Source organism: Periplaneta americana, chromosome 10 (genome assembly GCF_040183065.1).
Source record: "Periplaneta americana isolate PAMFEO1 chromosome 10, P.americana_PAMFEO1_priV1, whole genome shotgun sequence".
Classification (NCBI taxonomy): Eukaryota; Metazoa; Arthropoda; class Insecta; order Blattodea; family Blattidae; genus Periplaneta; species Periplaneta americana.
In genome coordinates this window covers 10,834,432-10,847,091 of record NC_091126.1, presented here as the reverse complement: position 1 = coordinate 10,847,091, position 12,660 = coordinate 10,834,432, and the positions used below count along the sequence as shown (strand labels likewise).

At 35.5% G+C, this 12,660-nt stretch overlaps 1 protein-coding gene across 1 annotated transcript in view; it reads left to right on the top strand.

Annotated features, from left to right (window-relative positions):
* The first annotated feature begins 3,655 nt into the window (after positions 1–3,655).
* The window catches only part of LOC138707433 (Kruppel-like factor 3), a 50,753-nt gene continuing 41,748 nt past the window's right edge, over positions 3,656–12,660 (top strand). Inside the window, exon 1 of the mRNA XM_069836844.1 lies at positions 3,656–3,752. Within this exon, the coding sequence (XP_069692945.1) occupies positions 3,735–3,752 (18 nt within the window). The 5' untranslated portion in view covers positions 3,656–3,734. The remainder of the gene's footprint in view (positions 3,753–12,660) is intronic.

Sequence of the window (12,660 nt, the reverse complement as noted above, 5' to 3'; positions counted from 1 at the left end):
ATAAATGAATGAATGAATAAATAAATAAATAAATAAATAAATAAATAAATAAATCGACCGAAGCCAACTAACTAAACGAATCAACCAGCAAGAAATCAATCAATCAAAATCAATAAATAAATTAACCAGTCACTCAGTTGATCAACAACCAAACCAATCCATCAACCAACAAACAAACCAGTTGCTCACTCATTCAACCGAAATCAACCATCCAAACCAAACAACCAACAAACCAAATCATACCAACCAAACCAATCAAAAAGTCACTCACTCAACCAATATCCAGCCAAATCAGCCAATTATATTAGTAGAACAACCTTATCAATCAGCCAGAAAAACCAATCAATCAACAAGCTAATCAACCAATCGCTCAATGTACAGGAACCAACCAATCAGTCAATCAATTTACTCAAACCGTACCAGCCAATGAGCCGACCGGGCAGTGAAACAAAAAACTAACACCAATCAATCAGTCAACAACTCAACTCGAACAGGCCAACCAATCAGATGAAAATAGAACAAAAACGACTAAAGTGGACGCGAGCGCTTGATCTGGGACTGTATGAAAGAACATATCGACGACCATATGCGAAAAGAATCAATTTCATCTTTTGTGGTACAGTTAGGCCCCATAACATTGGGAGTATTCTGAAGGTTGTGATAGGCTATATGTTCTGACAAAGGTTTTCTGTAAGACATTAAATCAGAAATTGTAAAATAATTTCGTACTTTGGGATCAACAATTTAAGAATTTCAAGTTGACCAATGTCCTATCTTTACAATGGTAAATGTCATTCCATTAAGATGAAAGTTCCGAAATTTGCCTTTTCCCACCACCCAAACTGCTATAGGTATATCAGTTTGAGATTTCGCCGATACAGCTGAACGTTTGATCGCGTAGTGAAACCACATTTCTGAAATGCATTAGAAGTGTTAGGTATTTTAGTACCATTAATAAAATATTTTTGGTATAAAATGTAGATATATTTTAATTTGGCACAATACATTTTTTTTTCAGTAGGTTATTTTACGACGCTTTATCAACAGCTCAGGATATTTAGCGTCTGAATGAGATGAAGGTGATAATGCCGGTGAAATGAGTCCGGGGTCCAGCACCGAAAGTTACCCAGCATTTGCTCATATTGGGTTGAGGGAAAACCCCGAAAAAACCTCAACCAGGTAACTTGCCCCGACCGGGAAACGAACCCGGGCCACCTGGTTTCGCGGCCAGACGCGCTAACCGTTACTCCACAGGTGTGGACGGCACAATACATAACTTATTTATATTTAAATGAATATATCAGTAGACCTACATTATTTGAATGTCTTCGTCTTCCTCATCATTGAATCAGCTACGCTGCTAGTGTTTTTGTGGTATCCTACGAGATTTTGTTTTCCTTAGGTGACAATTCAGAAGCTGTCGACATTTATATGCTCTGTGCATATGGAGGACATGTGGTTGTTGAGTCTTAAAGTTATCGATATTACGTGTCAAAGGTTTTATTTATAATCTTTGCAGAATGTTCATAAGAACTTATTTCTTTTCAACGATTTTCATTTAGAGCATAGCTTCTTCATGATTCTGTTTCTGTTACGCCAGGCGTCACTGCGATGTCAGCGTTGGTCTTGCCAGTGTGTTCTACCCTTTGATTCCGGTCATTCCCTGGACCATATTGGGTTTCAGTATTTTGTGAGTTAATCTCATCGATCTGTTATAATTTAGAATTATTACTGTTCTGTCATAAATTCCTTCATGTAACTCTCAAAGTAGGACAAAAGCAGACGCCTACGCAATGTTCATTCTTTTTGCAAATTGATGTTTCAATACCAACAGATTCGTTTATCTTTAATGCAGATAATCAAATTTTGAGTTATTTCTTTGAGCTCCGAAGCGGAGTGTTGTAAATTATCTTCCAAGTCTGCAAGGAGTAATATCGTCCGCAAATAGTATCTAATGTACACGTAAATATTCACATTGAGATGTCTTTCACGAGTAGTAAAACTGAAGTCATAAACAAATAAAGCGTCTACTGCAGGGGTCGTCAGCACAGAGCACGCTGGGGCTAGCCTCTCTTACCCGCGGAAAACGCTGTGCACTATAGTGCTCTCGTATCTGCTAGCGGGTATACTCTCTATCTCTCCCTGTTGCACGACCGTGCACACGGGACGGCACCGCGTACCCATTGCACATTTCAGCGAGTGCTGACGACCACTGGTATACGGGAAAAACGTGATAAGTTATATATTGCCGTTTTTAAAGGAGAGCAAATTAAAAGTTTCAAGACCCACTACATTCTATTGCATTGTTTGTACTTCTTGTAATTTCTCTGAACTAATCAGGTTGTTATTCTGTGTAATTAAACCCTACTAATCTACGGTGAGCTATAAAATTACATCCAAAGCAAAAAATCGATAATTTAGGACTTCTCAGGTTTTCCCCTTGCATTCATCAAATACATTTTTTAAATGTAAACAACTAATAGTTTTAATCATTCAGAAAAGTTGCTAGAATTGTCCGTTCGAGGACTTGTTTTTTCCTTCCATAGAACAGTAGCTTCCACCACAGTTAAGAAGCACAACTTAGGCCTATCCCTAGGGAGATAGCTATTACTTCCTGAATCAAGAGAACCTCAGAAAAGCTAAGCTAAAGCCTATATGGTGTTGTAAAGGTATCTGTTCAAACTTCACAAGATTAAATAATGCAGAGATTGACTTTTTAAAAGAAAAACAGCCGAATGCGCTTCACTGGACTATAAAAAGATTAACACTTTTACAAGAAGTATAAATTACATCTGGTTTTAGAAAGAATCAGAAATTAAAAGCAAGACAGGTTAAAATATATACTAAGAATAAATGAAAACTGAATCCCTCTACAAATTTTGTATTGTCAACCCCGAGGAAAGCGAAGGTTGGGTAACATTTTAAAGCGTGTAACTTAGGATTTCATGTTGAGTGGTATAACTGTTATGATTTTCTTATTGGGTTATTTTACGACATCTAGGTTATTTAGCGTCTGAATGATATGAAGGTGATAATGTAGGTGAAATGAGTCCAGGGTCCAACACCGAAAGTTACCCAGCATTTGCTCATATTAGGTTGAGGGAAAACCCCGGAAAAAATCTCAACCAGATAACATGCCCCGACCGGGATTCGAACCCGGGCCACCTGGTTTCGCGGCCAGACGCGCCGACCGTTACTCCACAGGTGTGGACCTATAACTGTTATTAATTTCGTTTATTTTATTATACTTTATGGGACAAAACAGACTAAAATTTTGAAGGATGAATCTACTGTATATATTTCCAAAAATTATATAATTATTTTATTTCATAATCAATAGCCAATTCCCTCTCCCCGGTGGAGTTCATACACTGCTCGGAAGAGACCTGCTTCAAGACTCCGGCCATAGGGTCGAACTGTTCGAAAACGGCGGTCAGGTTACCGCTGCGGCCGCTCTGACTCCGGACGACGCAGCGCCGCGTTCGCGTACCGAGTTCAAGCCCCGCTGACGCGCGCCGGAATGCACGCGAGAGCCGCCATTGGCCGGCGGCGCGCGTCAAGGGCGCTGATTGGCCGGGCGTGACATCACGAACGGCGCGACCGCGTGGAGACTCCTGAAACTAGTCCAATAAGAACAGGTGTTATTGTTGCGCGGAGCCATTCCTAGCGTGGACCTCGATCCCCGTGCATGCGAAGACGTCGTGCTCCGTCCAGAGGGTGCCCGTTCGCGAGGGATGGCAGACTTCCAGGAGGTAAGTGCCCCCGTCTGAACGTGGTCGGGCCGCAGCCCCAGTCTGAGAGCGGGCCCGCACCCCACGCGCCCGGGAAAAATCTCTGGGCCCCGAGAGGCGCGCGGGGTGAGGTTGCATGAGTGAGAAATAACACACCCTCGCGACGAGGTCATTCCACCGGCCACGGCTGCCTTAGCTTTCACAGTTGTTCGTGGTACAGCGAAAATTCAGTAACAATTCCAGGATTTTGTGATTATTTTCTTCGACATAAGTGCTAGTCAGTCGGCGTGGTTTATAGACGAAATACAAGTTCGTTGTGAATCCTTATCTTAGAGTAATTGAGTGCTAATGTGTCAGAATGTGAGGACGTAAGTTGACTTTTAAAAGGCGTTGGATTTACACTCCACGTGTTATTTGTCATAGCTCTGACCGAAGGTGTTACTTCATGGAACCCTTGCTCATTAGCAGTCGAACGTTATCACACACAATTCATATGGAGCGAGTCAAATTTTAGGTGTATACGAGAGAACTTTTAAGTTCTTCAAAACTAGAGCTGGTTTTATTGTGTCCTATACATCTACCCCCATCTGAAAAGCTCGTCATTTATTTAAAGTGTGATATAAATTTACGAGTAAAAATATGAGTGATAAAATCACAGTTGATACAATGTGAAGTACAAATTAAGTGCGCTTACAGCTGGATCTAATTAAATACGTGAAAATCGAATTTTATTTTGGAAGGTGATGCTTTATAGCGAAGAGGTAGAACCAGCGCGCGTCCTAGTCATATCCACAATCGAAATGCCCGTGAACGAAGTGGATCCGGCACTCAGCGCGCATCGAAGTCTCCGCGAGCTCGCGAGGTCTGCCTCCGCATCCCGCATCCGCTTGACGGATTCTGCTGGAAAGTAAGGATTCCAAATTATCACGTATTTATTTACGTATGTGTATGTAACATTCGGTATATTTTTCTTATATCGCGGTTATTTTATCACCATGCTTTTATTTTTATCCAAAACACTCGTAGTACAAATGCGAAACGAGATCTAGTGAACTCTAACAAACTTGTTATCTTCGATATGTGATATTCTCAACTTCGTTTGTATTGTTATTCTCGATACATAACATACTACACTACTCTGTCAGAATGAAATTCTGCATGTTCATTTCCTCGTTTAATTTTTGTAATTTTTGAAGTATTATTATTATTATTATTATTATTACTACTACTTTTACTACTACTACTACTACTACTACTACTACTACTACTGCTAATTTTGTTAGCAGCGTGTGTAATGTGACTAACAGTAACGATCTTGTAATAGTAATATACGTTACAAGAGCGGTATGTTGACGTTTTCATGGTCGAGGAAAAGATTGAAAAAGCGAAACGTAGTTGAGCTTTTTTAATTTCCGAGAACATGAAAATAAACATACCGCTCGTGTATCGTACATTATTTTGTGCGAAGATCGTTTATTACATACCTGAAAGACGAATTTCTAATTAGTTGCAATGAAATCTCCATGTTGGTTTCTGTTTAATGACGGCAACTTCGGAAAACCAAAATATCTTTCTTCAACATTGTTGCTATAAAATGTTTTCTGTGTTTACTATACTCCAGCAGGCCGTGATATACGTCTGTCTTTTTTTTCCCCCAGTCTATAAATGCGAACTTAAAACAAACGGTAAGGTTATGTAATGATTTATTTTTCATTTTTATATTTTAACAATATTATTTATATAACATATTCCAGTAATAACATCGGCACCTGGAATCTTGTTGATTTTTTACGGCTTCCTTAATGTTACTTGTATCAGGAATGCAATAAGTTTCGTGGAGTAGTAGACTTTACTTAATTTCTGCAAATATTTAAAAACAATAATTAACATTGCAATTTAGGTAAAATTGCAGTGGTAGGTTTCCAATTTATAATTATTACTATGTTAAACGTGTCTAGAAATAATATGTTAAAAGCCTAAAGCAGTAAAATGAATGTCGCGCTTAAGCGGTAAGAAGAGGGAAATTGTTATGTGTGTTAGCCTACTTTGGGAATACTGAATGTGGTATTTCACACTTACCGCGTCTTGGTTCTGTGCGGAAAACAAGCAAATACGCACGATCTCGCACAAAATAATATTGTATGACGTCATGCGAGACTAACATTAAAATAAATACTATGTATTTTAGTACGTACAATATTTAGTACAAATATGTAAGATATTAATCATGGTCAAGATAATTTAGTTTCGTCACATACAATTTACAACTAAGTAGTAAACTCAATATTGTTCTGTCTATTAAGTTTCTTATTTTTATATAAAACGTACAGAGTAAAAATATATCAACGCTATCTGTTCTACGATATTGGATTGGCTAATTGCATTATCTTCGAAATGTGAGAAATGTTCTCAATTCCATACATCATGTTATTCTAGAATCTAGAAGCTATGACTTGTCTTCTTTGTCTAGGATTAAACCAAGCCTTTGTTTACAAGAGCATGTAGTGATGTTATTATTCTTGCTAATATATTAATTTCATAATTGCAGTGCTACTTTGCCTGCTTCGGCTGTTTACTGCATCTGGTTGGGTTTTCTTTAAAGTTGTCCACAACGGTGAGGCAAATGCCATCTAATTCATGGCGAATTTTCGCCCTTACCTCGCCAAATACAATCTCGCTATCACCAATTCTGTAAATTAGTATTTGATAGATCGCCATTAAATGATCAAGTAAAAATGTTATTACCAAAGTTTCGTAATACTAAAGAACGGTTCTCTGAAGGTATAACATAAATGACTTCATCCTAACTCAAGAAATTGACGTAAAACACTTTTAATATAATTTTTAACACAGTATGATAAAGTCGACCATGCTCACGTTGTACCACGTAATATCGGATTTTCATCTGCATTGAAAAGATCGTCTTTTCTGCAAGTTCTGTATTTTTACATGAAACTTCCATGCTAACATTCTTAAAACGGTACCCGCTTTACGAGATTAGACGAGTCACTAACTCTATCAAATTTAATTACTTAGATATCTAACAGACGTTCTCAGTTCCATTTCTGCTACTATCCTGTACGTTACGCTAAAAATTACATATAGAACCCAAGGATTCTATGTCGTTATTATTATTATTATTATTATTATTATTATTATTATTATTGTTATTATTATTATTATTATTATTATTATTATTATTATTATTATTATTATTATTTTGTCACACTGTATCACACCATTAACAGTGCCAATATTTTAACAATATAATTGTTTGATTTGATGCAAAAATAAGTATTGACATAAAAGCGACTTTGCAATATTCAATTAAATTCGAACGTAATAAGAATTCCTGAAATATATGTAGTCACATTAAATATAATTGCACCTGCATAGATTGCGAAATTATTTTTCTTCCTGTACATAAAGGCTCACACCTCAAAATAACATAGAATTAGTATTTAACTGTGACAAACCTGTTGCCTTTGATATGTGGCAGGTATTATTAATTCCAATTTTGTCGTCATTCTAACCTAAATAATCTAGGCCAATACCATGGCATTGATTTGTTTACTTCAACATACTGCATTATTATTATTATTATTATTATTATTATTATTATTATTATTATTATTATTATTATTATTATTATTATTATTATTATTATTTTGTCGGCAACAGTAAAAAAAATTTGTGAAGTAATAATTCTATAATACAATGGAAATTTCTTAACGTAAGAGCTGCTTTCAAAGTATAAGTTATTTTTATTAAAAAAAATAAATTCAATTTGGTAAACATAACTTGTTCGTGTTAAACGAGTTTCCAAATGCGTTGGAAAAACAATTATCTACTCCCCAATGTCCCTACTTACATAATATACCTTATAAAACACTCACAGTATAAAAGTGATAGCGCGATTTGTTGAACTATGTGGGTGCTATTCATAAACATTTCGCTAGCCCGCGCTACGAGCGTGCTAAACTAGCCCCGGCTATCGACTGGTTACTTGTACAGGATTCATATCATATCACATTTCTAACAGTGGTTTATGAATACGAAAAACGTTAGTTCGCTGATCATCCACCGGAAGCCCGAGCTAAGAATGTCTATGAATATGGCCATGTTAGACGTGTAGTTGGTTAATCCTCTCGCAAATTTAATATCTTACTTCGATGATGCGAGAGATATTCAGAGTAACTGTGGCGTCATTCTGGAAAATGCATTATTCCCTGCTTTGTAGTAATTGGTTAAGTCATTATTATTATTATTATTATTATTATTATTATTATTATTATTACAATCCTTATCAATCACAATAACAATAATAGTAATGTAAAATAATATGACGTCATACAAACTTAATAGGGCATATGTTGCCATACGAGATACATTTTAAAACATGTTAATGACAATAAAAAGTTACCCAACATGGTCCAATTTACTTAGTCACGTTACACCGAATTCCCACCTGCGTTGAAATGGAAATACATTATCTTCTCTATTTGTACCTAAAGCTGCCATAGTACAAATTTGAAAACCGTATCTGTTGGATGATTTTAGACAAATGGTTAACTGTCTCACAAATTTGGTACCGAACTTTGAGGTACGATAGATATTCTGACTTCCAATTGTGGCGTTTTTCTGAAAGTGGCAATCTTTCTTCTTCTTCTTCTTCTTCTTCTTCTTCTTCTTCTTCTTCTTCTTCTTCTGAATAATAATAATAATAATAATAATAATAATAATAATAATAATAATAATAATAATACTATTCCCAAATGAAACATGTCACAAGCTGTAATAATACTGCAATGTAGTAATGCTATAACGTCACGAAGAATTGAGTTGTAAATACAAAATGTTACTTTTTAATATGGAAGTTATTTACAAGGCAGTGAATTGTTCAACAGCAGGATCGCGTTGCATGCATTTCGCAGCTGCGTTGTTTCCGTCCCTTGACAAATAAACGCGTCTAATCAACAATTTGGTGCACGTATGATATTTAAATCGGGAGGACGAACGTTTGTGATAGGGTAATCGCTTCGAGAACGACGAATTGTTTTTGGCGGAAGAGAGCACAACAATAACCACGCATCCGCGCGGCGGCTGTCACGCGAGGCTTGTTGTGACGAGGGCTCGATTATAATTATTCCTATCGGACTTCGTCGCATGGAAGCAAGCCCTTCGTGTTTGCACGCAGATAAAAGTGAACGTAATCAAAGCAAACGTGCCAAAGAGGCATTGTGGACGAAGCAAGAGTGGGCTATTTTTAGTATCTTCTACCACAGTTTCAAATGTAGATCTACAATAACTTATTCAGGCATTTTTATTTCGTGAAGAAAGAGCTTTGATTTTTTTAACAACTAACAAAATATTTGGCACGTCTTAATTACAGTAATCAAGCCTTAACATTATTCCCGATAGGTCGGCTTTTAATCCGTCCCGATTTTTCTTGAAGCAAAGGAATAACAATCTTCGGCTAACGATTAAACAAATTTACATTATTTATTTATTTATTTATTTATTTATTTATTTATTTATTTATTTATTTATTTATTTATTTAATTTGGCAGAGCTAAGGCCAGTAGGCCTTCTCTTCCGCCCAGCCAGACTCTAATTCTAATTGAATACAATTGCTTACATAGTTATTACATTAATATGTAGATCATAAAAAAACATGAAAGTAAATAATGAAAGTTGGATAAGTAATGTTAGTGTGACAATAATAATAGACAATAATAAAAATAAACAGAAAAAATACACTTACAAAGTAAAGCTACACAAGAAATAAGACAGAGGGAGAAAAAACACTATAAACAAAATAAAGCCACACAAAAATATACACAGGTTGCAGTCACACAAACTTTAAATGAGTGATTAAGTATAATTAATTGTATCCTAATTAACTAACATAAACAAGAAACTTGCAATTTTAATCTAGATTTAAAAAAAAAGAAAAAGAAAAAAAAACACAAATCAATACTTCCAGCAATACCTAGAAAACATTAACTAAGACAAAATTTTCCAATTTAATTTTGAATTGTGATAAAGTCCGGCAGTCCCTGACGTCATTAGGTAACGAATTCCAGAGGCGAGGTATTTCTACAGTATAGGAAGACGAGTATAAAGACGTTCTATGATGAGGGATAGAAAGAAGTGCTTGATGTCGGTTTCGAAGAGTTGTAAGAAATTGAAAGCGCGATAACAGATAATTCAGAGTAAAGTATGCATGATTATATATAGTAACATCATATTTTTTTTAATCGGATGATTTAAGTAACAAAGGTGCTGTCAAATAATGAAACTTTGATATATTAGAGAAACTGTTAATTAGATAAAGTTTGCATAGTACATACAATAAAATTTAAAAGACGGTAATGATGTTCCCTAGGATCAATATGTTGGTAATGATTATCTGTAACAAAATAATAACGAACACCTTTGTGAAATAACATCTTTCTTAAGAAATATTTTCTGGAGCTCACATTCATACCATTTGGGGCATAATTTTGAACGACTTACAGAGGCCGTAGAACATAGTACATTTCATAGATGATAACCAAACTAGTCTAGTGTAAACTCATTATTTTCAATTTTGGCACTTGCTATCCTTGTTATTTAAAGTATATAATTTTCTATGGCTGTCAGGAACAAGCAAATCTACCGCAATGTCGCGTTTTAATACAACAGTCCCGTCCACACTCATTTATCTTTTAGATTTTCCATTAAACGATATGTAAAGAGATTAACTGTGCCGCTGGTTATTTGAAAAGAAGGGAATATGCTTTATCATTACAACCCACTGATAAAATATTAATGCTATTTACATCAGTTTCAAATGTCAACATTCATGAATATAAATGTAAAATGAAATACATTATACGAATAGCAATTTTATGTGATACTGTGCGAAGATGATTACATGCACCACCGTACAACTTATAATTAGGCCTATGTCGGCATTGCAAAGTGTAGACTAACTTTTGTGTGTAATCCAGAAAACGAAACAAGAATATATTCGGTTTCTTGTGTGCATATTGGATGATTTCATTTAGGCATATATTTTGAATAATGGTCAAATAATATAAACTATAAATATGGTAAAGAAACTGAATTGTTTCGAAACAAGTAAAACGTGGTAAAAAAATCCAGTGTTATGTAATTATGTTCGTTGCACACATTTATTTTTTTTTACTTCACGCTCTGAACACTGAAATCAGCACGTGGGTCCTTTGAGGACCCAAAAGTAATTTATATTTTTACAATATAGGCCTACATTTTACATTTTGAGCCCGGTGTTTAAGTGCATTAGAAATTATACTTTGAAGTTTGTGATTCTTGCCACGCGATATTACAACATGTTCTCAGAAAAGTTCAATATTTATCTCGGAATGGAAACATAGGAAGGCATGCTGTATATTCGAAAGGCACAGAATAAATTATAGAAACTTCTGTTTTCTTCTCTAAAAAAATAAATTTTACAGTCGCTAAGTTGGAAAGATCTGTTTCACTCATTTCTTTGTTGCAAAATATTGTCAATTCATTACTGAGTAAAGAAAACTCAATTTTTGTTCAAGTTTTAGTAGTAGGAATTTACTACAGTTTGTATTCTATTTTTTTAGTGACAAACAATGTCATTCTTTTGTAATTACTGTATGCGTTATGTATTTTGTGTGAAATTAATAAAGATAAATTACTTACTAACTTATAGAAAATTGTAAAATACCATAAAGACAATGAATGAATGAATGAATGAATGAATGAATGAATGAATGAATAAAGTGCATTTACTGATAGCCTACACAATTATACAAACTCATGTACACAATAACCTTCGCACGAGCCAGTACGGCCATTCGTACTATAACTATGCACAGTTCATAAAAACAAACAAATAAATCACAATCATGTAGGAAATTTCAGAGGTATTTGAAGATGCTCCAATTGCCAATCCAGGAAATCTCTCACATCGAGAGTTCTTTCTGTTTAGAGTAGAGTTAAGCCTTGGTTTTTCTGAACCGACGCATGCTACATGCGAGGTGGGAGGCCCGCCTCGCACAAATCCGGACTACACGAGAGATAGTGAGTGGTTTCTATAACTGCGAGGTACGCAGACCTTGCATCTCGCAATTATAGAAACCACTCACTATCTCTCGTGTAGTCCGGATTTGTGCGAGGCGGGTCTCGCACCTCGCATCTCGCATGCGAAGGTTCAAAAAAACCAAGGCTTTAATTCCCCTAATTTCAGACGTCGCGTCTCTACTCAGATACTCTCAGGCTTCTGTCTACCCTTTCTCCTAAGGATAATTTACATTCCTTAGATATGATTCGTTTAAAGGGGTTCACTTATTTAAAGCTCTTATAAGGAAATTCGACTTGTTTTCGGAGTTGTACTGTGAACTGAATAGGCATTCTAATCCAACGTGTTTCCAAGTCAGGCGATAAAGTGTTGGTAGGAATCTGACGCGCAGAGTTTCTATTATATCCACTGCTTTTGAGACAACATTACTCTCAACACTGAAGTCTCATTGTAAGAGTACTGCTTTAAAGTTCTTACATTTTTCTCTTACCTACTGGATATAATAAGGTTTAATACTTCTGCCAATGAAGGTAACAATTCATACAAAAAGATAATGGGACGGAAGGAAAAGGAACTTACAGGCGTAACATCATTAGAACTAGTTTAGAACTAGAAGAGAGTTGTAAGGTGGTTTAGTGAGAAATATTATAAAATATAGCCTATCTGTTGAAGTTACAAAATTTTAACATTCGATTACTTTTGTTCTTGGATATCTCAAATGTAATATAGGCCTATAATTTTTCTCGTCTTCTCTTAAAACTATGACTCAAACATCATGGCGACTCAAACATGTCGACCAAATGCCTTATTGTTATCCCGAATTCCATCGTCCATAAAGAAAACAACAGTTGA